The 26,347-nt window shown below is 41.2% G+C and overlaps 1 protein-coding gene across 1 annotated transcript in view; it reads left to right on the top strand.

The window, feature by feature from the left end:
- LOC133767827 (ADP-ribose glycohydrolase MACROD2-like) overlaps positions 1-26,347 on the top strand; it is an 874,013-nt gene that overhangs the window by 640,721 nt on the left and 206,945 nt on the right. Inside the window, exon 4 of the mRNA XM_062202273.1 lies at positions 25,019-25,100. Within this exon, the coding sequence (XP_062058257.1) occupies positions 25,079-25,100 (22 nt within the window). The 5' untranslated portion in view covers positions 25,019-25,078. The remainder of the gene's footprint in view (positions 1-25,018; positions 25,101-26,347) is intronic.

Here is a 26,347-nt window from a genome sequence, read left to right as displayed (position 1 = left end):
AAATCTTTCAAACAAAAAGAAAAGAAGTGTGAAGAAAATCCTAGACAGCTTGGAAGACTGCTTTGGAATTTACAATACATACAAAATATATGGCTGTGTGTATTTCATATATTTGTGCACAATTCCTGTAATAATAATTATTCAGTGTGATATTATACTGGCAGCTTGTGACCACATGTTATGCAGCAATAGGTAACCAATGCAACCACTTGCAATCTGTGGAACTTTAGGTAACTTACATACATTTTCTCTGCCCCAATTAAGTCATCTATGAAATAGAAATAACAGTCTGATAATTCAGAGAATTATAGAGTTTAATGTTAATTTAAACTAAATTATTTACACTAGTGGCTGAAAAATAGAAACTGATAAATGAATGGTAACCATCTTTATTTATTTATTTTAAAGATTCATTTCATTAATTTGAAAAGCAGAGTTACAGAGTGACAGAGAGGTCTTCCATCTCCTAGTTTACTCCCCAAATAGCAGCAAAAGCCAGGGCTGGACCAGACTGAAGCCAGGAGCCAGAAACTTCTTTCAGGTCTCCAACGTGGGTGCAAAGATCCAAGCACTTGGGCCTTCTTCCACTGCTTTCCAAGGTGCATTAGCTGGGAACTGGATTGTAAGTGGAACAGCCAGGACTCAATGTTTATTTTATCATTATTCCAACTTTATTCCCAAAATAGTCTATGGGACCACTGTGCAGTCATGCTCCCAGAAAAGTCTGGCGCTTTGTATGTGAAAATGGCTCAGATCGCTACAAAATTTCCTCCCAGATCTTCCTGTACATTTGAAAGGCTACAGCTATGACTTTTGCCCTGCTGGATTAAAAAGAACTGCTTTATTCATGGGCAGAAAACAAAGACAAATATCTTAATATTTCTCACCATATCTTTACTTTCCATTTTATGTTGAGCCAGTCAGAAATCAATTCCATAATTCTTCCCTTTCCTAATGTGCTTTGCAAAACCATATGTGGTTGCTCAATAACATTATTTTCAGTTTCTCCTGCCCTCTTAAGCAGTGGCGTGAACCAAAAAGCATTCTCCCTTTTAACTCAGAAAAATAATATTGGCATTTCACACACTTGAAAATAATGCTCCTTTTCATTTTAATATGTCCTTGCGAATAAGCTATGGTTTCAAAGGGTATCAGTCGTTATACTGAGTTCAAATATGTCCACTTCCACAGAATTGAACCCATACTTAAAGAACAAACTATTACTGTCCCACAGGCATTGCTACATCTTAAAACTTTACAGATTGTGAAATGAAAGAATTCCATGCCTGGACAAATGGCTGTTGCCTGCATAAACTTCTTCAAGTAATATCAAGTAAAATATAAATATATTGATTAATTCTACTGAAATCACAATTGAGGACTATAAAAAAAATAAAGCAATATACTTTTCCAAAGCAAGTCTTGAAAGACTCTAAATCCTATCAAATGCTAACCACATGCGTTAAATTATAAGAGTCTATGCATGCTAAATTGAATAGAGGTTTCAGTTGTTCTTATAAAGCAGATTTCAAGCAAAAAAAAAGTCTGTCGAAATTTTAACCTTTTAAATCACTTTTTCTTGGCATTGCTTCATAGCATCATAACACACCATGCTTGTTATGTCACTTTTAAACTTTTCAAAGCATCCTTGCAATCTCCTTTTATCCTCACATTAACCTGGTGAGTTGGAATGACTTTATCTTAACTTCACATGTTGACCTTGGTGGTGGGAAGACCCACACTTGTGAAAAGTGAATGACTTGTGCATAGGGTAGTACTCTTGGTAAAGGGCTATTAATGCAAAGGCAGATCAAGGGCTGTGTGGCCAAGGACATTGAAATGGACTTTACCATCTTTTTCAGCGTCAGAATCCAATCACGATGCAGGGTTGGTCCAGTATGAGCAGGGAGGTTTAGAATGACTACAAGAGGCCAGGGCATTGGTGCTTTTACTGGGTTCTGATAAAGATATGTTTGCTAAGGGAGAAGAGATTTTTTTTTTTTTTGACAGGCAGAGTGGACAGTGAGAGAGAGAGACAGAGAGAGGGAGAAGAGATTTTTAATGTGTCTAGCTGAATGTACAGCCCTAGCAAATAGGGATGCCAAACACTAAACAAGGAGATTCAGCAAATAGAAGTGAGACTGGAACTGATTTCAAGAAGGAAAAGGGAAGCCAAGAGCAAGGGGCTAGAAATTGACAGGAGTTAGGTGGGTCTTTTGGGCCAGTTGGAGGGAGAGGCTGAAAAGACAGTGGATACTAGGGACCCAAGAGAAGGGTAGGGTGAAGAGTCTGAAACAAAACTCTAGAGCCAATGTCATGGTAATACACTGTAGCACTGCAATGATGCAAGACAAGTTTATTCTTTCTTGATCCTACCTGTAAGTGTTAGGATCCTGACTGGGAGGGCTTTGTGACTTCCTGATTTAAGGACTGGATCTACAGAGCCCAGCTTTCATTCATTTGGGATGCCTGGAGTATGCACTGACAGAGATATTGGAAAAGGGGTAACATTGAGAATTTAAAAGGAAGCAGGGACTTTGAAACTTTCTATTTAAGCCCATTTGTTTCAAATATGAGAAAATAGAGGGACTTCTGGCCTCAGAATCAGCCCTTAAGGCATTCAGATCTGGCTAAAAAGCCCATGAGAGTATTTCAGGCATGGAAAGTGAAGACACTGTGGCAAAAAAAAGGACCTAAATGAAAGCTCTCTGTGAGTGAGATCCCAGCGGAAAGAGTGGGCCATCAAAGAAGGAGGTACCTTTCTCTGAAGGGAGGAGAGAACTTCCACTTTGATATGGCCCTGTCTTAATCAGGTCAGAGTTTCTGAACTCAAGAGGCTTCCATAGCCTTGGCAACTCATGACAAGAGCCTTGGGAGATCACTGACGTCATAAATAAGAGTTTCAAGCCGGCGCTGTGGCTCAACAGGCTAATCCTCTGCCTTGCGGCGCCGGCACACCGGGTTCTAGTCCTGGTCGGGGCGCCGGATTCTGTCCTGGTTGCCCCTCTTCCAGGCCAGCTCTCCGCTGTGGCCAGGGAGTGCAGTGGAGGATGGCCCAAGTGGTTGGGCCCTGCACCCCATGGGAGACCAGGATAGGCACCTGGCTCCTGCCATCGGATCGGCGCGGTGCGCTGGCCGGAGGGTGCCAGCCGCAGCGGCCATTGGAGGGTGAACCAACGGCGAAGGAAGACCTTTCTCTCTGTCTCTCTCTCTCTCACTGTCCACTCTGCCTGTCAAAAGTAAATAAATAAATAAATAAGAGTTTCAATTGTTAAATCAACAACAGGAGTCACTGTGCACTACTCCCCATGTAAGACCTCTGACCTTAATGTGTTGTACTATGCGAATTAATGGTAAAACTAGTACTCAAACAGTATTTTATACTTTGTGTGTCTGTGTGGGTGCAAATTTTTAAAATCTTTACCTAGTATAGAGTTGATCTTCTGTATCTAAAGATAATTAAAAATGAATCTTAGTGAAAAATGGAATGGGAAAGGAAGTAGGAGATGGGATGGTTTGTGGGTGGGAGGGTAGTTATGGGGGAAAAACTGCTATAATCCAAAAGTTGCACTTTGAAAATTTATATTTATTAAATGAAAGTTTTCTCTAAAAAAAAAGAAAATAGAGGTGCTGAATGTCTCTATAATTTGTTAACAACCAAGACCCAGAATTTGTTTCCCTGGAAAACATTGAAGAAAATGACCAATTTTAATGATTTCTTTTCAAATTATCTTCCTTATCATATTAATGGGAGTAAAAGAAATACACAAAAATCATCACGTAATTGTATTTTGAACATCACCATTTAAATTCTATTGTTAGTCATTCTCACAGCATAGATATGAGATGGGTGGCTGGGTAGTTAGGTGGACAGATAGACCCAGATATACATTTATAGACACAGAAAGATAATACACAAAACTGAATCATAAGTGATATGAACAAACTGCACCTCCCATGGCTGTGTGAGACATATAATACTCTATCTCCTTTGCCCTAGGGGTTTGCTTCATCTGTCAAGAAGTGAACATCTGGTCTTACTCGATACACTTAGGTGATTTATGCTTATATCTGAAGATGCATTGCCCAAAATAATCTGACTACAGATGAGCTAAATTTTGAAGCAGAATTATTTAGTGGAGTAAGCACAGTGAAGAGAGACAGGAAACAGGGACTAGATTTTAATCTTGACCCCCCCCCCCACCAGCTGGTAGCACTGAGCACATTGTGTCCTCTCTATGTTTCAGGGTCATTCATCACACTTCCACTCTGGCCAGCCTAAGTGGAATAGTGACTTTCATGAGGTGTTCAACAGGAAAAACTCTGACAATGAAACATTCCCATGCTCGTGCCAACTGGCATTGTTCTTTTTTTTTTTTTTAAAGATTTATTTTATTTTATTTGTAAAAGAGAGAGAGGTCTTTCTTCCACTGGTCCACTCCCCAGATGGCCACAATGTCTGGAGCTGCACTGATTCAAAGCCAGGAGCCAGGAGTTTCTTCAGGGTCTCCCATGTGGGTGCAGGGGCCCAAGGACCTGGGCCATCTTCTACTGCTTTCCCAGGCCATAGCAGAGAACTGGATTGGAAGAGGAGCAGCCAGAACTCGAACTGGCACTAATGATGTTGACTATTATTTAGGTAAAGTTTGACCGCTGCTCTTTCTAAATGCACACTGTGAGCAGAGGAACATTCTTCATGTAGCACGTCTACCCATCCATACTCATATGTTAGTACCCTTATGTGAATTCTGTGTGATGTTTTCCCTCCAGTGCTTTTGCTTCTAAAACAGCATAATCAAGTGACTCCTGCTAAATAAGCAGACCTGTTCATAATAATCAATACTTCAGTGAATTTATGTGGGAGGTATTTTGGTGTTGCAGACCAAATTAACTAGCTGAAAATCCATTAACTTCAAGGCTCCAGACGGATATTTAGGATAATTTCTGAAGTACAAATGTAAAAGTCATGGTAGAATTTTCTTTGGCATATGCGTAGAATTTCTACCATGGGCCCATTTTAAAAAATCAATATCATAATAATTACATCAAAGCAAAAATAACAAAGGATTATGTGCATGGAGAAAGTGGTGACTGAGAGGAAAGTCCGGTCACTCCAGGAAAATGAGAGACATGTAATTAGCGTCTGCAATTTGCATTGCTCCCTGAAGCACCTGGAGTTTTATGGCAAATCATGCTGCAACCTATATAATTTGAGCATCAGTAATGGTTGTGGTTTCATGGCTTTAAAGTTACAAACGTGGAGCATCCACTTTCACAGTTCACCGATCTCCATTCTTGCTTTGTATGAATGATCTCAACCCTAACCTCCCATAACCCATTTCACTCAGGTGTTCATTCTCCTTCTCTTGACAACTGTCAATCTACCACCTCTTCCCATCTGCCTGTAGATATTTTAGCAACAGAATTTTGCATTGCCTAAAGAAAAAAAAAAACCATACATAGGAGCAGGAACATAGAACAGAAAGTTTTGCTAGTGCTTCCAGTAAAGGGACCAACAGGATCATTCAAAGAATCCATTGGCCAGGACTGCACTGGGTGAATTATACAAATACTCTATGAGGAACAGACCTGCCAGGAGTTATGAGAGAAATTGTGACAGTGTAATTATGAGGGAGGTCCCTGCAGTCAGGAAACTCACAACCCAGTCAGGAAACGGGATAAACACAGAAAAATGTCATTGTCAGCCTACCAAACATCCAGTCTTCCGCTGACTCCCTGTAATTGTCATAGTGTATGGAGCACTTCCTGTGAGCTCAACACTTCCCTCAGATTCTTAATTTATTTATTCCTTCAGGCAGCCTAGTGAGGTAGGTGTAAGTTTAATCCCCATTTTATGGACATGAAAACTGAGCTGCAGTGAGATTAAGTGACTTTTCTAAGGTTATGCAATTTGTCAGGGGGCGACAGCAGGATTTGGAAGCAGATGCTGTCCACCTGGCTTGTACTATTTGTGTGAGGATTGATTCTTCTCTAATAAAACCTCATTGAAAACAGGAAAATTTGTGTCTCACACTTCCTGTGTCCTCCACAATGCACACCGTGTTTTTAGGATGAATATAAATATGTAACAATAATTATTTAGTGTCAGCTCTATATCTGATACACAGTGGCATGGAAAAAGCTAAGAAAAATTAGATGGCAGAATGAAAAAGTCTCATTAAAAATCAGGATACATGGCTGGAACCATGGCTCATTAGGCTAATCCTCCGCCTGCAGCACCGGCACCCTGCGTTCTAGTCCTGGTTGGGGCCCGGGTTCTGTCCTGGTTGCTCCTCTTCCAGTCCAGCTCTCTGCTGTGGCCTGGGAAGGCAGTGGAGGATGGCCCAAGTGCTTGGGCCCTGCACCTGCATGGGAGACCCGGAGGAAGTACCTGGCTCCTGGCTTCAGATCAGCGCGGCGTGCCGGCCGTGGCAGCCATTTGGGGGGTGAACCAACGGAAAAAGGAAGACCTTTCTCTGTGTGTCTCTCTCTCACTGTCTAACTCTGCCTGTCAATAAAAAAACAGTAGGATACATGTCAGCAGCAGATTTTAATGTAAGAAATATCCTGGTGAGAAATATTATTTTTTAAATTAATTAATTTATTTTCATTTATTTTTAACAGCAGAGAGAGGGAATGAGTGAGAGATATCTTCTGTCCAGTGATTGAGATTCCAACATGCCTGCAATACTTGGGGCTGGGCCAGGCTGAAGCCAGGAGCTGAGAAGTCAAACAGGTCTCTTCCTTGGGTGGCAGATAACCAAGTACTTGAGCCATCATCTACTGCCTTCCAAGGTGCTTATTAGCAGGAAGCTAAAGCCAGAAGCAGAGCCAGGATTTGAAGCTTGGCACTCCAATATGAGATGCCAGTTGGTTTCACAAGCAGCATCATAACTACTGTGCCATAATGACACCCAAGAAAAGGATTTATTTGCAAGGAAGCATAAATATATGTTGCAAGGAGAATATTTTATGAAAATAGCACTAAATAGTATTCCTTTAATTAACTAGAACCTTAATAAGTAGCATCACACTTCATGGCATTCATTTACAATGTAGTATAATTAGCTAGTGATATAACTGTTCTCAAAGTCAAAATTGGGAGTAGGGATATGTTCCAAGTTGGATATTTCCCCTTCCCTGAAATTCACTTCTTTTTTTACAATTTATTTATTTATTTGAAAGGCAGAGTTACAGAAAGAGAGAGAGAGAGAAAGAGGTCTTCCATCCACAGGCTCATTCCCCAAATATCTACAATGGGCAGGGCTGAGCCAGGCTGAAGCTAGGAGCCCGGAACTCCATTCAGGTCTCCCATATGCCTGCAGCAGCCCAAGCACTCAGACAATCCTCCACTGCTTTCCCAGGCACATTAGCAGGGAGCTGGATCAGAAATGGGGCAGCCTGCACTGTAACTGATACCCTTATGGAATGCTGGCATTATTAGTAACCCACTGTGCCACAATGCCAGCCTCCCTCAAATTCATTTCTACCTGAAATATCATCATGTGTCCTTTTTTGGAGTAGAGTCTTTGTAGATGTAATTAGTTAAAATGAGGTAATTCTGGGTTAGGGTGGGCCTTGAAGTCACTGGTGTGCTTATAAGATCATATGAAGCACAACTAGCCACCTACATTGAAAAGCACAGGGGTGGCAAATTCCCATAAGAACTACTGATTCCTGGGTACCACTCTAGCCACCAAATCCTAGTATCTGTGGAGGCTGTCAGTAACTAACATTTTTATTAAGAACCCTGGAAGGATTATGCTCACTAACATTTGAATACTGCAGTTTTTAGAGGTGTAAAGGTTTTTAAGACATAGTTCCTGCTTCTACTAGCCTGACTTCCTTTTAAGGAGCCAAAGTCACGTAAAGTAACATAGCAAGCAATAATCTTACTTGTGGCAATAACCTTGTATTGAAGTAGAGAGAAAAGGGGCCATTATGACTGTGAATACATTAGATTAGTGTGATAGGAAATTCACAGAATTCTGCCTCCAACTTCAGTACACACTAAATATTCTAAAGATGTTCAAAAGTAGTCCAAATGAAACCTTGTGAAGAATGCTGGCTCTGGGGCCGGTGCTGTGGCAAAACAGGTTAAGCCACTGCCTGCTGTGCCAGCATCCCACATGGGCTCCAGTTTGAGTCCCGGCTGCTCCACTTCTGATCCAGCTCTCTGCTATGGCCTGGGAAAGAAGTAGGAGATGGCCCGAGTCTTTGGGCCCCTGCACCCATGTTGGGGACCCAGAAGAAGCACCTGGCTCCTGGCTTCAGATCAGCGCAGCTCTGGCTGTTGTGGCCAATTGGGAAGTGAACCAGCAGATGGAAGATCTCTCTCTCTCTCTCTCTCTCTTTCTCTCTGCCTCTCCTTCTCTCTGTGTATAACTCTGACTTTCAAATAAATAAATAAATCTTTTAAAAAAAAGAGTACTAGCTTGCCTATTTTCAATAGTTATGATAATTACTTAACACACACCATCCCTTGTATAATCTAGACATTGCTCCAGTGTGGCATGGGTCCTTCTGTTAGCCTTATTTTACTGATAAAAGTGCTGAATTTAGAGAAACTGGACAATTTACTAGAAATGACAAAGTAAGTGGCCAAACCTACACCAAAAAAATCTGGACCACTTGAACTTGAAGTTTCTCTGTTGATACCTGATTCACTCTACCACAGGTTCAAGAATAGAGCACCTCTCTTGAAAAATACACATGGCCTGTCTAAAATTGAGGCTTGCAACATGGTCTGGGAGGGCCTGAAGACAAAGGGTGGAAGTACTATCTCTTCAAGAAGTCAGAATGTTATATAAACATTTAAAGAAAGAAGCATTTTATATACCAAAATAGACATGACCATAGGATTGAGTAGAATCTTTAAAAATTAACTGTAGTTTTAAGATAAAAGAAGAAAATTTACACTTTATCATAATTTCTCAGGCCATCGTTAGTGAGCCAGAGGGTGGCATGATCCCCATTGAGAATTCTTAGCATTCTCAGAATTCCCAGCTTCTGGGCTACTTCATGGTAAACATTATTAAATAATCTCATAGACTCCCTCGGTGGGTTTTGCTTCACACTGGACTGCCTGGGATTTCACAGTTTCATTAGTTTGTTTTAATCAATCCTTTTCAATTGATTTCTATATTAGTTTGCCAAGTGTATTAGTGTATTCTGCAAAATAGAGGCATTCATGATAGTTATTTGCTTGATGAAGTAGCAATTTTCTCTAATCTGAGCCCCTTGACCTTTTTTTCCACTGTGTTTTCCCTGTAAATGGCAATCAGCGTGTGGTTTTGGTCCATTTTGGCAGAACAAAGCAATTTCCTAGTTGAGCCCTGAAGAGTAAAAATGCTCTTTGCACTGCTGAGTGGCCATCAAGAGTGTACCATAGCAAGTTGTATGGAACCTCATGGGCCATGTAGTCTAGAGTGGGCCTGACTCTCACACACACTGGCTGAAGAAGCGTGGCTACAGGGTTGAGTTGCTTGCTAAGATTAAAAAAAAAACATGTTCTGGAGGAAGCTGTTTGGCACAGTGGTTAAGATGTTACTTTGGATGCCTGCATTGCATCTCAGAGTGATTGCAGCTTCCTGTAATTGTGCACCCTGGGAGGCAGCACGTGATGGGGCAAGTGGTTGGGTCCCTGTCACCCACATGGAAGATCCAGACTGAGTTCCTTATTCCTGGCTTTGGCCTTGGTCCAGCCCCAGATGTTTCGAGAATCCGGTTAGTGAATCAATGGATGGGAGATCTCTGTCCATCTGTCTCTCTGCCTTTTAAATTAAATAAACAAACAAAAGTTAAGAAAAAGTACATGGGCTCTCACATGACTAAAACATGTGGTAATTAAATTGGTAGCAGTAAAACCCCTGACATCACAAGAAAAAAAAATCAAGATAATTCCCTAAAAAATAGAACTTTTTCAAAGTGGACCTTCAACATAGTTCAGAAATTTATGACTGTTCCATATCTGGTTTCTCAAAGATTTGGCTTAGGAATTAAATATACTTCAAATAATTTGTTTCCCAGAATATGTGTATATGTTTCACAACCCAGAAAATAAGCTAAATAGAAAAATAGAATCCTGGATAAAGTTTTCCAATGAATACATCATCACTGTTTCTTTCCAAATATTTTTCACATCTGTTCATAGACTTATATTTTGGCTTCTCCCCCCAAAACCTCCCAAAAGTATATCATTGTGGATTTGTTTGGTTTTAAAGAATAAATCATCCAGTTAAGTCCAACGGAACAAATCCACACTTCAGATAGAAAGTTTAGCATGGACTTCGGCAATATTATTTTAGGAATGTGTCCCTCTGAGCAATTGAGTAGTTACTCTAAATTGTGCCAATATGCCAATTCCACTTGTACATTTCTGTAATTTGGACACTTCCTCTCCTGCTGAAGGGTGATTGGATGGAACATTGTTGGATGCAGCACAGATGCAAAAAAGCATCATCGTCTTCCTGCTGAAAAAGCAAACCAAGGCTTTATTTTGACTGCCCTTAAATTCTGACCTGTAACTGGCATGGGAATCATCAGTGCAGACCAGGAAACAGCCACTGCAGCAGTTAGCCTCGCAGACGCTGGAGAGGAATTGAGTTTAGAAAATGGATTTTTAAGGGATTACAGCAGCAGACATTATATAACAAGATCAGTATAATGGGTGGGACATCTGTTGGCTAGGTTCAGAAAGTCATCATTCTGTTGCCCTCTATTGAAATAACCTAGTGTATTCCTGACTGGTGTTGCTTTTTTTCCCCTTCTCTCTCCAGAAGAGAAAAACATTGACTCGAGGTTGACATTTGTAGACTTTAGTTGTCTTCCTTTTACTTTTTGTGCTTGTTTTCATTTGGTTAGGTATTCTTTTGCTGTTGTCTTAGTTACTTTTCTAAAAAAAGGAGATGATGTCACTACAAAATTAGTGTAATAATTATTTACAGGGCATGATCTGGATGAACTGAGCTAACACGTGTGACAGCACATACATCAGAGTCTAGCATCAAAGTGTTCAACAACTACTAGTCCCATTCTCTTCCCATCCCTTTCTGTGAGAAGATTTTGATATTCATAGTAGATTTGATTTTAAAATGTAAAGTTCAGAAGACTGTATTATACCTGAGGATTATAGTATATGAAGAAGAAGTATATTTGGAAGCCCAGATATCTTGTTTTTTTCTCCATGAATATCTATCTATCATACAAATGTGTACCAAGTGTGCTGGTCTATGCCATAAATCATGATTTTTCTGGATGGGGGGGTTCCACTCCCCCTATAGAAGGTCCACTGTAGTGTGTTAGGAAGCAGTGAAGCCACTGTACAAGCTAAGCCCATCTTCCAGATCAGTACAGACTGCAAATAAAATCACTGTTTTTAATCACATACATGCATAAACCTTTTATATAATATATGAAATAAAAGACCATATTAAAAAAAAACTTAGTTTTGCAGGAATACTGTGGCCATCGTCCCATTCCCTGAGAGAGACATATCCTCTGAGAAACATTTGAAAAGCATTTAATTAATAAAACCCCTGAAATCTGATGGTTTGGTTGACAAATATGGATGGGAGATCAGCCTTACTTAACTGTCTCAGGGCAATGATGAAGTGCTTTAGAAACAGGGTGAGGAGTGAGGAGATAAAGGCACCTTCCGTCACGGACAGCAGCACCGTAGGCCAACGTTTTCACCTTTGTTGTAAATGATTTTTCCTTTGGGGGGCTGATTGAGCGGGGGAGATGTTGGAGTCAGGTCCTGTAAGCCCTACTGGTCAGATGTAACAGTTCAAATGAGCCTTTGATTGCCAGGTAGAAAGATGATTAAAGCAAAAAGGCAGAGTCTCACCGAGGGATTCAGAAGTTAGTTAAGGTACATGCTTTTTGATATGGCTTTAAAAGAGAGAAATGACATGAGACAGTGACAAGTAGATAAAAACACAAAGTAAACAACCAATGGCTTGGATACAGAGTGAACGTTGGAGGAGACAGTGAAGAGGCAGTGTCTTAGAGAAGAGATACAATGCACCTGTTTTCTTCCTTTCTCTCTCCTATACACCACACACACACACACACACACACACACAAATCGCCACACACATGCTCAAGCACACAGGCACATACACATCCACACAGCCTCAGACACCTTGGGAATGGAACCATTTTGGTCCACTACTTCACATTGTATCAGATGTAAGCCTATGGAAATTCACCCGAGGGAGATTGTTCTCTTGAGATTTGCCTTTTGAAGAACAAGATTCTTTTTTATAAGAGTGGGAGGGACACCAGTTAGAAAAACAGCGTTTGTCCACATAAAATGCTCTTCTGGAAGACATGTTAATGAGCTTCCTTTGAGCTGTGAATGGCATCTACTTGTGTGTCAGATACTAATGAAATGTTGAGAAAATGAGGCTGTGTGGGAGAGTTTGCAGGTATGTGGGGCGGGGGGGGGGGGAGCATTCCTGTGAGCACCTGACCAGATTTCAGGTCACCAGTGACTTGGCATAGCATTCTCTCGTCTTGAGTTGAGTTGATATTTCTATGTATCAGTGATGACATTTTTAAGGTCATGATCTGTTGGCTTTTTAAAGCACTATCTTCATCAGCAGCAATGAATGACAATCCTTCCTTGAAATTTTTAATTACTAGGACAAAGAAAGCGTAATTATTAACTTTTGTATCTGAACCACCTCTGCAGATGTTCCCCATCAGATAAAAGAAAGCGGAAACAGGGTTCTGGGAAGCAGGAGTATGAAATGTACAATAGTGTTGCAGCTGGGCTGGGGGTTGACAGGAGCACGGCATAAATGCTTGATGCACAATAGCTCTATCATCGGCAGTGTAATTTCATGTCACAGACTAGCTGGTGAAGACATTGGAATCAAAAGACCTATTCCTGGCACTGTCTTCTTAGTTTAAGGGGGCTAAGGGTACTGTGGGAGTGACGGCAAAGTACAGGAAGGAACTCTATGCCTCACTGTAACCTTATATTCTCTTTAAAGCTTTATCTCCAAATGCAACCATCCTCTGAGATTCTGGGAGTTAAAACTTTCCTGCATGTGAAAATAAGGGGACACGTCCTTAACAGATGGCCCCTCTGGGTTGCACGCAATCAAGAGGAGGGAGTTCGGCCATCGGGCTGCTGCCTGAGTCCAGGAGGAACTGGTCAGCATGCATGAGGCACTCTCTTTGGCAAAGTCTCTAAGTGGGACTCCTCATAGCTGTCAGGGGCCAGCACCCCCCAGCACCCCTCCACCAGGAAGAATGATCTGTATTAGGCCTGGAGGAATGGGCGGTTGTGAGTGGCCTCAGCAAAACTTCCTGTCCAGCTATGAAAAACCCCTATTCATAGGGCCAGCATTGAGGTGCATTGGGTTAAACTGCTAATTCTGACAGCAGCAGCCCATGTCCGGCTGCTCACTTTCAATATATGAGCCTGGGAAAGCAGTAGACGATGACCCAAGTGCTTGGACCCCTCCCACTGATGTGGGAGACCTGGATGAAGCTCCTGCTCCTGGCTTCAACCTGGCCCATTTGGGGAGTGTACCAGCAGATGGAAGATCTCTTGCTCTCTCTGTCTTTTCCTCTCACTCTGCCTTTCAAATAAATTTAACTTTTAAAAAGAAAAGAAAATGAAACAAACCTATTATTTGTCTTTGCCCGGCTTTTGCCCAGTATCTCCCAGGTGCGTATCTTGGGTTACATGGGCAGCAGGCTTGCTATGCTAGAATACAGAACTGTAGCTCTTCAGCCTCTTCTTGTGTGTATGTGTCTGTCCTCTGCCACACATTTGGAACAGCCTCAAGGACCACGACAGATGTGTCATTGGCGAGACTGTCCATTTTGATCAATATGAGGCAGACTTTATGAATTAACTTGTTCAAAGGAGCCTCCAGCCCAAACCTAAATAACTCTTGGTTCTTTAGATACATGGCCATTTTTCTTGGAGAGTTGAAGAAAAGTCAGAAAGAGCAATTTATCAAAACAAAACAGGAAGACTCTAAATTGTGCTTCCAGGGAGTAATGACAGATGTACTGGGTTTGCAGAAAAGCCCCCAAAATAAAAGATCCTTTTTATGCACACAGAAGCAATATCAAAATGCAAAAATGCCCTTTGAGTGTTTATGGGCTATAAATGCTCGCCAACTGATCCAAGTATCTCTGGGAACAAGGAGAGAAAAATTTTCCCATTCTATAATTTGGAGATTGAAATACTAGTTTCTGTGACGGTGAGCACCAGTGAGAACATACTTAGCACCTTGAAGAAGCAGAAAAGCGATACTCGGCAACACTTGACAAGGACATTAAAATACCAGAACAGGGACTCCTCTGCGGTCTTGTAAAACATTTTCCATGACAGAAGCTTGAATATCAGCTTACCCAATTTCTCTTTCTGTCATTGGTCGACATGGCCAGACAAAAATAGAGCTCCTTACATATAATATGGGTCATTTTCATCAATGTTACTTTTAAGATGGAATTTCACAGAAATTGGAACAAAATAGCTTTTGCTGTATCAGAAGGAAAAAAAAAATGCCCTGATATTTTCAACAAGCTGATAGCTTGTCTTGGTGTATTTTAAAAGATCGGGTAGAAATAAAGGACTCACCATGTGAATACTGATTATAACTGTTTGCCAGTGCTACACTGTTTCAGTGCCTAATGAATAAGAACTTTGTTTATGGGTCATTTACTATATGGAGTATCTTCAGAAAGTTCAAGGAAAATGTGTCTTCTAAAAATAATATGCGTGAAAAAATTTCATAATTTTCTATCATAAGCACTTCTCTTTTAATTCTACTTTTCAATGAACTTTTGCAAGTCCCCCATGTATGTGAGGTCCCCTGCCCAAGGCGTGACATTGAGTACTTCATGAGGTCATTGTAATGAGTTGTACAGGCAGCATTCTGAGATGAGCTCTGAGATTCCTGACCCACGGGGTACACAAAGTTCCCAATTATCAAAACCATGATCTACATTTGACTCTGAAAGGATTTTGCAGATGTAATTAAGGTCCCAAATCAGTTGACCTTAAGATAGGGTGATTAATTGGGTGGGCTTGACCCCATCACATTAGTCCTTTAAATCTGGTTCAGGAGAGTATAAAAAAATGAAGTCAGAGATTGAAAATCAAGGAGGATTTGACATTCATTTGAATTACTTGAAGATAGAAGCAGATATATGGCAAGGAATGCAAGAGACCTCCAGGAGCTCAGAGTGACCCCCAGCAGCTAGCCAACAAGGAAATAGGGATCCTAGTCCTCCAACTGGAAGGAACTGAATTTTATAACCACCAAACATGAGCTTACAAGTGGATTACTCTCCAGAGCTTTCAGACAAGAGCTTAGTTCGGCTGATACCTTGACTTCAGTCTGATGATACCCTGAATATGGTGCTGCACATAGAACCTACAAAATTGTGAGCCAAAGAATATGTGTTGTTTTAAGCCATTAACTCCTAATCCAAGAGTTCAGTGTTTCCACTTTAGAGATGAAGAGACTGAGACTTACCAAGGTTAAGCAACTTGCTCAAGGTCAAGAGCCAATAAATGCATCAGTCAAGTTGGAACACTAAGACAACAGCTTCCAGATGGGCACTGTCCTTCTGTGGATGTGTACACCTCACTGAATCTTCTCTCCTTCAAGGAGGGTGTACCCTGAAAATACTATGGGAATGTGGTTCCTTTGATTAGGAAAATAGATTTTTGCACATGTAATTAAGAGATTTAATTGGTTGGGTTAACTAAAAGGGAAAGTGTCTTAGTGGGCCTGACCTAATTGAGAGATTTTAAAAGGAGTCTAGAGGTTGGAAATGGAGCAAGTAATAGAAACATATTCCTCTCGCTAGCCTAGAAGAAAGAAAACAGCATGTCCTGAACTGTTCTGTGGTTCATAAAGCAAGGAGTTGCAGGTGGCCTCTAGTAGGTAGCAACTGTCCCCAATCAAAAGCTAGCAAGAATCCAGGGACCTCAGTTGTACAATTGCAGGGAATCAAATCTATCAATAGCCTAATTGCACTTGGACAAGGACCAAAACCATCTCGTGGAGATTGCAACACAACTGACAACTGAATTGTGACTTTTGTGACTCTGGGCAGAGGAGCTAACTAGTTTGGGCCTGAATTTTCCACCTACCATGATACTGAGATATAAAGCATTGTTGTGTTGGGATATTGTGTTTGTCATGATTTGTTACACAGCAGCAGAAAACTAATACCCCAAGAGAATGACAGTTTGTCCTAGTTTACTCCAGTTGGTGGGGGAGGCGGGACTAGGACCCAGGCACACTACCTTCTTATTCTGTTCTGTTAATCAATACTGTCCTTATTTTGGTTACTCTGTTTATCACTGATTTATTCATCACATCAGAGAAGTTCCAGTCATTCTGGTCCTCTACCATTTCCAAACTATCTTTCTACAAATTTGCTACTTAAGTCCTGCAGTTTAATTTGCTATTATCAGCAGCCACTACTTAATGTGGATTGACCATACCCAGGCCTTCCCTGCTGAGGTTGTTGGTTTTTCTTTCAGAAAGACTGGGATTTCACCCCCAGATGTCCATCAGGCTATATTTACACTGGCTAGCCCTCCATCAGTCCTCAGTTAAAGAAGTACTTACATGCATACCAGATCTATGAATGTTTGTCATTGGGGAAGCAAATTACATTCATCAGAATCCATTCATTCTCCCAGTATCGCTGAACACAGGATAATCTTGGCTGTGTCAGCTGGCCTGTAACTGGTAGCCGTGAAAAATGGAGGTTGACTGCAGACATTCCAAACCTGTTTCACCGTGTTACCCTCTTTAGGAGCAGCGAGTATGTTGCTAGAAAAGATTAATAAGACTTATGTCTTCATGTTTATGGGGCATAAAACCCCCAACTGCAGATTAATGGATGTCTTGGTAGAAGAAATACATCTTTACTCCTTTATGCCTTGATGGGTGAGCCTCAGTTGGCATCAGTGGAAATATATGGAGAGACTGCCTTTAGAAGGTCAGCTTTTAAAGGGCTTTTTGACCTCCAAGTCCATGAAAATAGATTTTTTGATTGTTGACCGAGACAACTGTAACATAAGACTTTCAACCTTTAAAAAAAAATCCCTATTGAAGTGTAACATACACACAGAAAAGAACACAGATCCAGAGTGCACAGCTTGATGAATTTTCACAAACTGAACACAGCCAAGGAAACAGCATCCAGATCAAAGAATCAAGATCCCAGGCATTCCCCTTGGTCCCTTGTCACCAACTCTCACCTCAGAATAATTGCTACACTAACTTTGAACACCATAGGTGATTTTGCCTATTTCTATCATGTTTTTGAACCCTAAAGAAATAGAATCCTCCAATGTGTGCACTATGTTTTATCTGGATTATTTTATATAACATTCTATCTGGGAGATTTACCCACAGATTTACCTTTGTGTGTAGTTGTAAATTTTTTCATTCTTACTGCTTTGTAATATTACATTGTATCAGTACATCACAAATGTGTTTATCCACTCCACCACTTATGGACATTTTAGCAGTTTCCAGTTTGGAGGTATTACAAATAACTTGACTGAAGATTCTGGGATGTGTCCTTTTGTGATACATATGTACATTCTGCTAGATACTTACTTGGATGTAAAGCAGTTAGGTCATAGGATATGTGCCTGTTCAGTTAATTTTATATACCACAAAGCAGTATATGAAAGTTCTTGCCAATCTACAGTTGTACCAAACCTTGATATGATCTTTTCATTTGAAAAAAAGCTTTTATTTTTAGTGCATACTAGTTACAAGGCATTATTGTTGCTATTGTGAAACTAATAGTCACTTTACATGAAAACATTAGTACTGAGCTGAAGAACTGTTATATGCAACATAGCATCATTGGATGTGTCCACAACAAGTGACAATTAATAACTCCTACTATTTATGTAGTGCTTTTTCTACTTTGCAAAGCCATCCAGAATTCTCTATAATTTTGTTCTCTGGCTTCTGGCAAACCTAGAAAAAGTTCTCCTAAATATAATTAGTTTTGGTTCTACAACTAAGCACCTTTGGAAAATACCTGCCACATATCTACATTTTAGCCATATTCTAAACATAGTCTCTGTGAGTATTTGCAGAGCTCCTGTTATGAGTCAGTATATATGCCTTGCATTGGGAATCGAAGATATGTACCACAGTATACTTTGTAAGGTTCTAGGTTAAGGTATAAGGAAGACATTCCAAAAATGTTGCCTTTTGTATTATTTGATATAATATTTTAGGCTGGGTATCCATCTGAGTTTATTGACATGTTTGTGAAAAAAATACTACATATATATGTACATGTAAGCACATATAAGCACATATATGTACTTAATATATATATAAAAACCGATTTTAAATATATTAAGTTAATTACAAAGAAGTAGATGCACACTTTAGGAAGTTCACTGAAATGATGGACTAAGACTGACAAAAGTTTACTTTGAAAGGAGTGATTGGAATTCGAGCAGCCTGGACAGCTAACATACCTCTATAAAGGAACTTTGTTATTTTTTCACTTCACTGCATTTCTCCACATTATATTTAGCAAAATTATATGAAAAATGACATCACTCAGCATTTAATCAGGGAAGCAGAACCCTAAGAGTGATATGGAATAAAGGATTCATTATGAGTGTTAAATCTTACACAATGGTGCAAGAAACCTGGAAAGAAAATTTCCAGAGGGGCATGGTTGAGCAGAGAGAACCTTCTCACGGGTCCATTGAATGTAGCTTGTGCAGATGCCCATAGAAGGCCATTGCTTCAGCTTCCTGACAGGCTTGGCATTGGTCAGCAAGGCAGACGGTACAAGGGAGAGTGGGATAAGTGGTAAGAGGGAGAGAAGCCACGTGGATCAGCTAGAACCCATATGGACACACTGGCATGCGTATCTGCTTCTCACTGCCTTGAACCCCGAGCCTGAGTTACCCTGTGGCAGGAACCACTGCCCCTGCTGTTGGAGCAGGACGTGTGCCCAAACTTGATGCTAAGCCTCTGCCACAGGAGAAGCAGCAGGGCTCCGAGACGCTCGGGATCCACCTGCACCCAATACTAAGTGATGAGCAACAGCAGGAATGGTCCTGCCAGGGCCCTTTAGCACCATCCGAGCTCAGTGGCTGCAGCTGAATTTCTGTCTTTTCAGCCTCCTAGAAATTTCTCTGTGGCCAACCCTAACTCAAAACCATTCAGAGAATTGTGGTGCCAGGTTAATTAAATTGACACAGTATAAAACGATTTCCACAGAGATACAGCAGAGGTATAGAAAGGAAATATATATGTATATAAATGCTATAATTCATTTTTTTAAATTATACAGATGTGAAAACTAGGACACAGAATAACAATGCTCTATCCTGTGCCACAGAGCTAGTGACAAGCCTAGAAACTCAATCCCATGTGTCTCCACCAGGGTGCAATCACAGAATGGATTCCGGATGCAAAATTAAGACACCTGAGCTCCTACCACTAATTTTTTTGGGCCTTGAGGAGAAAAATCACTCAATTTCTGAATTCATGTTTTCTAGTAAGGGAATGGCAGATGAGCTGGGGCTAATTGAAAGTGCACACTTAATATCTGATGAATATGGCCTCTCAAGAACCAACATTTCACAAAATTATTCTACTGCTTAACTTCTAAAAAATAAAATAAAGAAGCCATGCTCCCAGGCCCCCGTAGTGAGGTGTTCCTGTAGGTTCTCCTGACTTATCTGGAGCTGGGATGGGTCACCTGGGGCCCTTCTCCCTTGGCACAATCTCTCAGCCTTGTAGCAATTAGAACATCTATCTTCTTCATATCACCCTAGTGTGGCTTCCACCTGATCCATTCAGTCTGCGTTTTTCACCTGGAGCCAAATACTACAAAGTTGGAGAATCAAGAGGTCCCAAAAGTGGTGACAAGAAGAAGCTGGAATACTGTCAGGGGCCTAACCATGCATTTCTATGATTTGCCTATGAATTTGCAGTTAGTGTTCAGTAAGACTCATCTCTGTGCCACGTGGCCTCTTCTGGGTTAACTCAAAGGTCTGGAGCTGCAATCATCTGAAGGTTACCTGCTTGGGCTAGGGCTTTGTTAGAACAGCTGCACCTGGATTCACCACGCGCTCTTCCTCATGGCGTGATGTCTGCCTGTAAGAGCGAGTCTCTTAAGAAGACCAGCAGAAATATTGATGATATTCTGATATGAATATTTCTGATTTCTGATATGGAAGTCACATAACATTATTTCTGCCATAGTCACAGGCATCTCAGATTCCATAGGAAGAGATACACCTCAGACCTCTCAAAGAAGGCAGTATCATCCTAGCATGGTAAGAAGCACTATGGGGGCCAGCGCCATGGCTCAACAGGCTAATCCTCTGCCTAGTGGCGCCGGCACACCAGGTTCTAGTCCCGGTCGGGGCGCCGGATTCTGTCCCGGTTGCCCCTCTTCCAGGCCTCTTCTGCTGTGGCCCAGGAGTGCAGTGGAGGATGGCCCAAGTGCTTGGGCCCTGCACCCCATGGGAGACCAGGAGAAGCATCTGGCTCCTGGCTTCGGATCAGCGCAGTGCGCCGGCTGCAGCATGCCAAGACCTTTCTCTCTGTCTCTCTCTCTCTCTCACTGTCCACTCTGCCTGTCAAAAAAAAAAAAAAAAAAAAAAAGAGCTATGGGAGGGAAAGCTCATTGCATACATTATACATTCTTGGAAAAGTCTGACAGCAGCAATGATCAAGATGCATGATGAGTGTGTCAACACAAGTTGTCAGCCAAATGAGCTTTTGTCCAACCACAACCACAGCATATATCTATGTGCACATTCATGTAATTCTGTACATTTTTACATACAAATTAAGTACTTAGTGATTAAGGTTAACTCATGGATTATATTTTCTATATTTTCAGTGTCATGCCTAAGGGCGTGGCCAGACAACTGGGCCACTCAATTATTTTATTTATTGATTTTAAGATTTATTTTATTGGCCGGCGCCATGGCTCACTAGGCTAATCCTCCGTCTGTGGTGCTGGCACATCAGGTTCTAGTCCCAGTTGGGGCGCCTGATTCTGTCCCGGGTGCTTCTCTTCCAGTCCAGCTCTCTGCTGTGACCCAGGAAGGCAGTGGAGGATGGCCCAAGTGCTTGGGCTCTGCACCCTCATGGGAGACCAGGAGGAAACACCTGGCTCCTGGCTTCCGATCCGCACAGCGAGCCGGCCATAGCAGCCATTTAGGGGGTGAACCAACGGAAGGAAGACCTTTTCTCTGTCTCTCTCTCACTGTCTAACTCCGCTTGTCAAAAAAAAAATAAAGATTTATTTTATTTATTTGAAAGACAGCATTACAGAGAGAACCAGAGAGAGAGAGAGGTCTTCCACCGACTTGTTCACTCCCCAATTGGCCACAATGGTTGGAGCTGTGCCAATCCGAAGCCAGAAGCCTGTAGCTTCTTCTGGGTCTCCCATGTGGATGCAGGGGCCCACACACTTGGGTCTTCTTTTACTGCTTTCCCAGGCCATAGCAGAGAGCTGGATTGGAAGAGGAGCAGCCACAGTTCGAATTGGCGCCCATATGGGATGCCAGTGCAGGTCGGGGCTTTAACCACTGTGCTACAGTGCCAGCTCTAAATATTTTAAAATAAAAATGCTTCACTCTAATAATCAATTTTTTCTCAGGGAAAATAAATTGGGCTGTTGAAATTTGGACCTAAACCATTTCCATGGTAACAGAGCTTATGAGCTAAATGGTGGATTATAATTCCTTGCAATGTTTAAAAAAAATTGTTTAAAGTCTATATGGGGGGGCAGGCTGGCTTTGTGGCATGGCAGGTAAAGCCAATGCCTGCAGTGTCAGCATCTCATATGGGCACTGGTTTAAGTTCCAGCTGCTCCACTTCTAATCCAGCTCTCTGCTATGGCCTGGGATAGCAGTAGAAGATGACCCAAGTGCTTGGGCCCCTGCTCCCACGTGGGAGACCTGGAAGAAGCTCCTGGCTCCTGCTCTAGCCTAGGCCATCGTGGCCATTTAGGGAGTGAACCAGCAGATGGAAAACCTCTCTTTCTCTCTCTGTAACTCTGCCTTTCAAATAAAAAATCAATAAATCTTTTTTTAAAAAAAAGGAAGGTCTGTATAGATTTTAAAAGTGCACTTAGCTGCATTGAATAACATTATCAGTAACACTCCTAAACACAAACATACTCACATATACACATTCATACACATATTCACACACCTCCACACCATGCATGAATGCTTAAAAAAATCCCTTAACTTATACTAAATAATCACCTTATTTTTAAAAGAGATTATTTTACTTATTTGAAAGGCAAAGTTAGAGAGAAGGAAAGACAGAGAAAGAGCTCTTTCATCTACTGGTTCACTACCCAAATGTCCACAGTGGCCAAGGCTAGACCAGGCTGAAGTCAGGAGACTGGAATTCCATCGGGTCTCCCCTGTGGGTGGCAGGGGCCCATGTGTTTGAGTCATCTTCCACTGCTTCCTGAAGCACATCAGCCAGGAGCTGTATGGGAAGTGGAGCAGCCGGGACTCTAACCAGTACCCATATGGGATGCTGGCATCTCAGGTACTGGACGAACCTGCTATGCCACAATGCTGACTCCCTGTATAATCATTTTGAAGATAAAGGGAGGGGAATGGTAAAAATAAGACTGTTCATCTCAGTCTTACTAGAACTGCATTAAGCCAAATTTTGTTGTTTTGAGTTTTGATTGCAAATATGAAGCCAGGGGAAAAAGAAATGCCAATACTAATAGGTACAGAAGTAAGAATCGCTATGGTGTTTGGAAATTCCAAGTAGCTCCATGTGTGTGTAAAGGAAGATAGTATAGCTGAATAGAGTTCTGTTATCCATTATAGGACTTTTGGTTGTGAAATATTTCAAATATAAAGAAAATAATATGAAATATTTGTACATACCACCATAGGCAATAGCTATTAAATGTTTTTACCATGTTTTTTTCGCAAATCTTCTTTCTAAATAACAAAATATTAACTTTCCAATTACATCTCCACCTACCTCTTCTGTTATCTCCCCTGACTCCCCAGAAGATCTTCATCCTGAAGTTGTGTGTGATGTTCCCTTGCATTTTTTGTGTCTCAGTACTTTTACAAAGATAAACAGAGGCATACGCAAATTTTAAACAGTTGGCTTGAGATGGCACTGATTCATGAATCCGGCAGCTCTAGATGGTAGGTGGTTGTGGGCTCCTCTGAAAGGGTAGGAGGGGGAAGCCTTTTATTTGATGAGTGCGGAAGCAAAGTCAAGGAACTATTTGATCAGTTAAAGTGGAGCAGAAAATAAGCTCTATTTGGGTCCTTCTACTGGGAAATCCTTAGTAAGAGTTTAGTTGCCGGTTTCTGGATGATCAAGTTTAAGTTTCATTTTTTTAAAAAACTTCTTTACATTCAGTTTACTGATGTAGGAATCTGAGACTCTGGAGCCACCTCAGCCCCTCAGCTGTTTATTGTCGCAGTGCCTACAAATGGGTCCCCACACTGCTGTGATTTCGTGGTTGAGGAGTTTGTAATAGTGCTACCATAGAGGATGTGTCCTTTTGCAAGTTGTTTCTGCCACTGGGCATTATGATTTCAAGCTTCAGCCATGGGGCATGAGACTCCCTGAGGAGCCCGGAGCTGTGCCTTCACCATTGCACAAGTTCACTGTTTATTCATTAAGCTTATAGTTGGACTGTGGAGTGACTGGATGCTGACAGCTTTTGCAATCATAGAAATTATTGATACTAGGCAGGCAGGATTGGGCACTGCACACAAAGGTGAATACACTCTATCCCACAAAGGTACTTACAGGGACTGCATGGTCTGTGGCGATTGCAACATAGAAATCCACTGGCTACCCAGAAGACAACCCACTCTCAACGAGGTCAAGACGTGGGCAGAGATTAGGGAGCCAAATCTGCTTTTGCATCAGGGAACCCTGGTGATCCTTACAAACCCAGCTCCCACGCTCTGTCCCTGTAGATTTTCTGTCCTACTGGGAACTGTCCTACTTGGCTAGCAGAATCTTTATGCCACAGGGTGGGCAGGCTGAAGGGTTAAATGGGTGACATCCACCTGGTTCTTTGGTTCTTTCTTGTCCCGCTATGTGCATGCCCCACTTTCATTTCACTACTGCCAGAAGAAATGGCTCACTTGATGCTCTATTCAGTTTACCAGTTGTAGTTACATTTATTTTATGCTGCTAAAATAGAGTTACTAAAGAAGTACCTTTTTCTCAGGACATAGAATCGGGTTTCTGATTTACTATCAGATATATGTGAGCAATAATGTGTCTTCTATCCATCTTGTTTACCATGTTACTCTCTGAATGTTTCAAAGGAACTCCTTAGATGCAGAAGCAAGCACTCTCAGAAAAACGAACAACACACACATTTTATTTCTGAGGCAGAGTTTACTTGTTCAGTAATATCTACCAAATTAAATGTCATGTTGACCTCTTGTTACCAGCAACTAATTGTTTTTTATTTCTTATGCATTTTCCAAGCATGTTAAGGCTAAAGCAAGTGACTTGTCACAAATTAAACTGCATAGAAGCATTTAAGGCCCTGTTCAAATAATAACAGGTCTGATAAGAAGAGTAGAACAAAGCTCTTTGTTTACTGACATAGTTTATTGTCATTCTGCTGTATACCTCTCCTGCAGCTATCTTATAGTTCATAAAGTCAAGGTATACTATTAGAATCTCAGATCTTATTTATTGTCATAAAGTCTAGGTATACTATTGGAATCTCAGATCTTATTTATAGCTTGCTGCAAAGTGGCTTATTGTCATTTATTTCTTATTTGATTTATGTAACCTGTTTCAACCAAGAAACCCATGAATTGAGTACACATGGGCACACACACACACACACACACCCTTGAATATCACTCAATACTGTGATGTGGTTATCATTATAGCACTAAAAATCTGTTTTCTAGGAAAAAAATCATGTTCTTGGAAAGCAATTCCCATATTTCTCTTCATTTTGAGTATTTATTGTTTGCCTCTAGGTGGATCGGGTCATCTTCTGTGTCTTCTTGGAAGTTGACTTCAAAATCTACAAAAAGAAAATGAGCGAGTTTTTCCCTGTAGGTGAGTAAAGTCATTTGTTTGTCTTTGGACTTGAGGACTGCAGAAGTGGAGGTCATTTGGTTCAGTTTACACTTTCAGGATTGTTCCAAGTCTGATTCCCACACCACAGTCACCCATGTGGACATGCATCACAGCTCGAAAGAACTCAACGAGGTGCTGACAAACGTAGGCTGGAGACCTTGCTGTCCCGCGAGGTCATGGTGTTGTCTTGGGGAAGCCATTTCATCCGAGTCTCACATTCTCACATCAGAATCTAAGCGTTGGCCCAAAAGTCATCTAAAGAAGCTTCCTCTGGCTCTAATTTGCATGGTCTTTGCTTCATTCTCTAACTTCTAAGGTTGTCAGGCTTCATGCCTCACATTATCCACAATAAACACCTTTGTTGGAAAGTATGAGGAGCCCATTTCGTTTTGTGGTCTGAATTCAAACTGTGCCTGCATTCCATCCCTATCCTCCCCACTAAGTTTTGATGCCCAAAATTGCAATGACTTTTCTCAGAGCTTTGTAGGAAATCTAAGAATGGTAGTCATTTGTCTTATTTCACACTTCCTTTTAGAAGTAGGAGGAACCACGGGATTACTACAGAACTCTGAATAATGGGTTTCCATCCATCGAATGCGCCATTAGTTAGATGTGGGTGATTTGAATATTTACCCTCACCCTCCTTCTTCCAGTCTATTAAGATTGAGGCTTGTTTAATGCCTTGTTATTTTTATGGTGCCATTAAAGTCACAGTGCCCAGAGTGTGGTCCTTAGCCATGGTGAGAATTGCTTCCAGGAAATTTCAAGCTACTGTGAGCATTGTTGGTGTTTGCCTTTCAGAGAGCTTTCTTTTGAGATTTCCATCTCAATTTGAAGTTACTTTTCATGTAATGGGTAACTCCAGCAGGCGAGAAGGAGTGATTGAAGGGTGCATCAGAGCCAAACAATAAAACGGAATCCCTTCCCATAGATCAGGGAAAGACATGGGTCCTGTGGAGAATGACAGCAGAAAACCTAATGATGGTAGTCAGCTGTGTGCCAGAGCTCCAAGTGGACCACGTCCTTCTGTGAAATTTGAAGCCCTTCTCCTTAATTTTATAATTGACAGGTGAAGCTACTAGATGTATTTGATTCAGGAATTGAAAACATTTCCCTAACTGAAACATAATGTTAATTCCTCAAAGACTCCCATGTGATGAAGAATGGAGTTATAGTTATAATCTTTTCCTCTTCCTTCTTTTCTCACCTTTCTTCATTTTTTTAAA

This window comes from Lepus europaeus, chromosome 10, assembly GCF_033115175.1.
Source record: "Lepus europaeus isolate LE1 chromosome 10, mLepTim1.pri, whole genome shotgun sequence".
Taxonomy (NCBI): Eukaryota; Metazoa; Chordata; class Mammalia; order Lagomorpha; family Leporidae; genus Lepus; species Lepus europaeus.
This window is presented reverse-complemented; position numbering and strand designations above follow the sequence as displayed.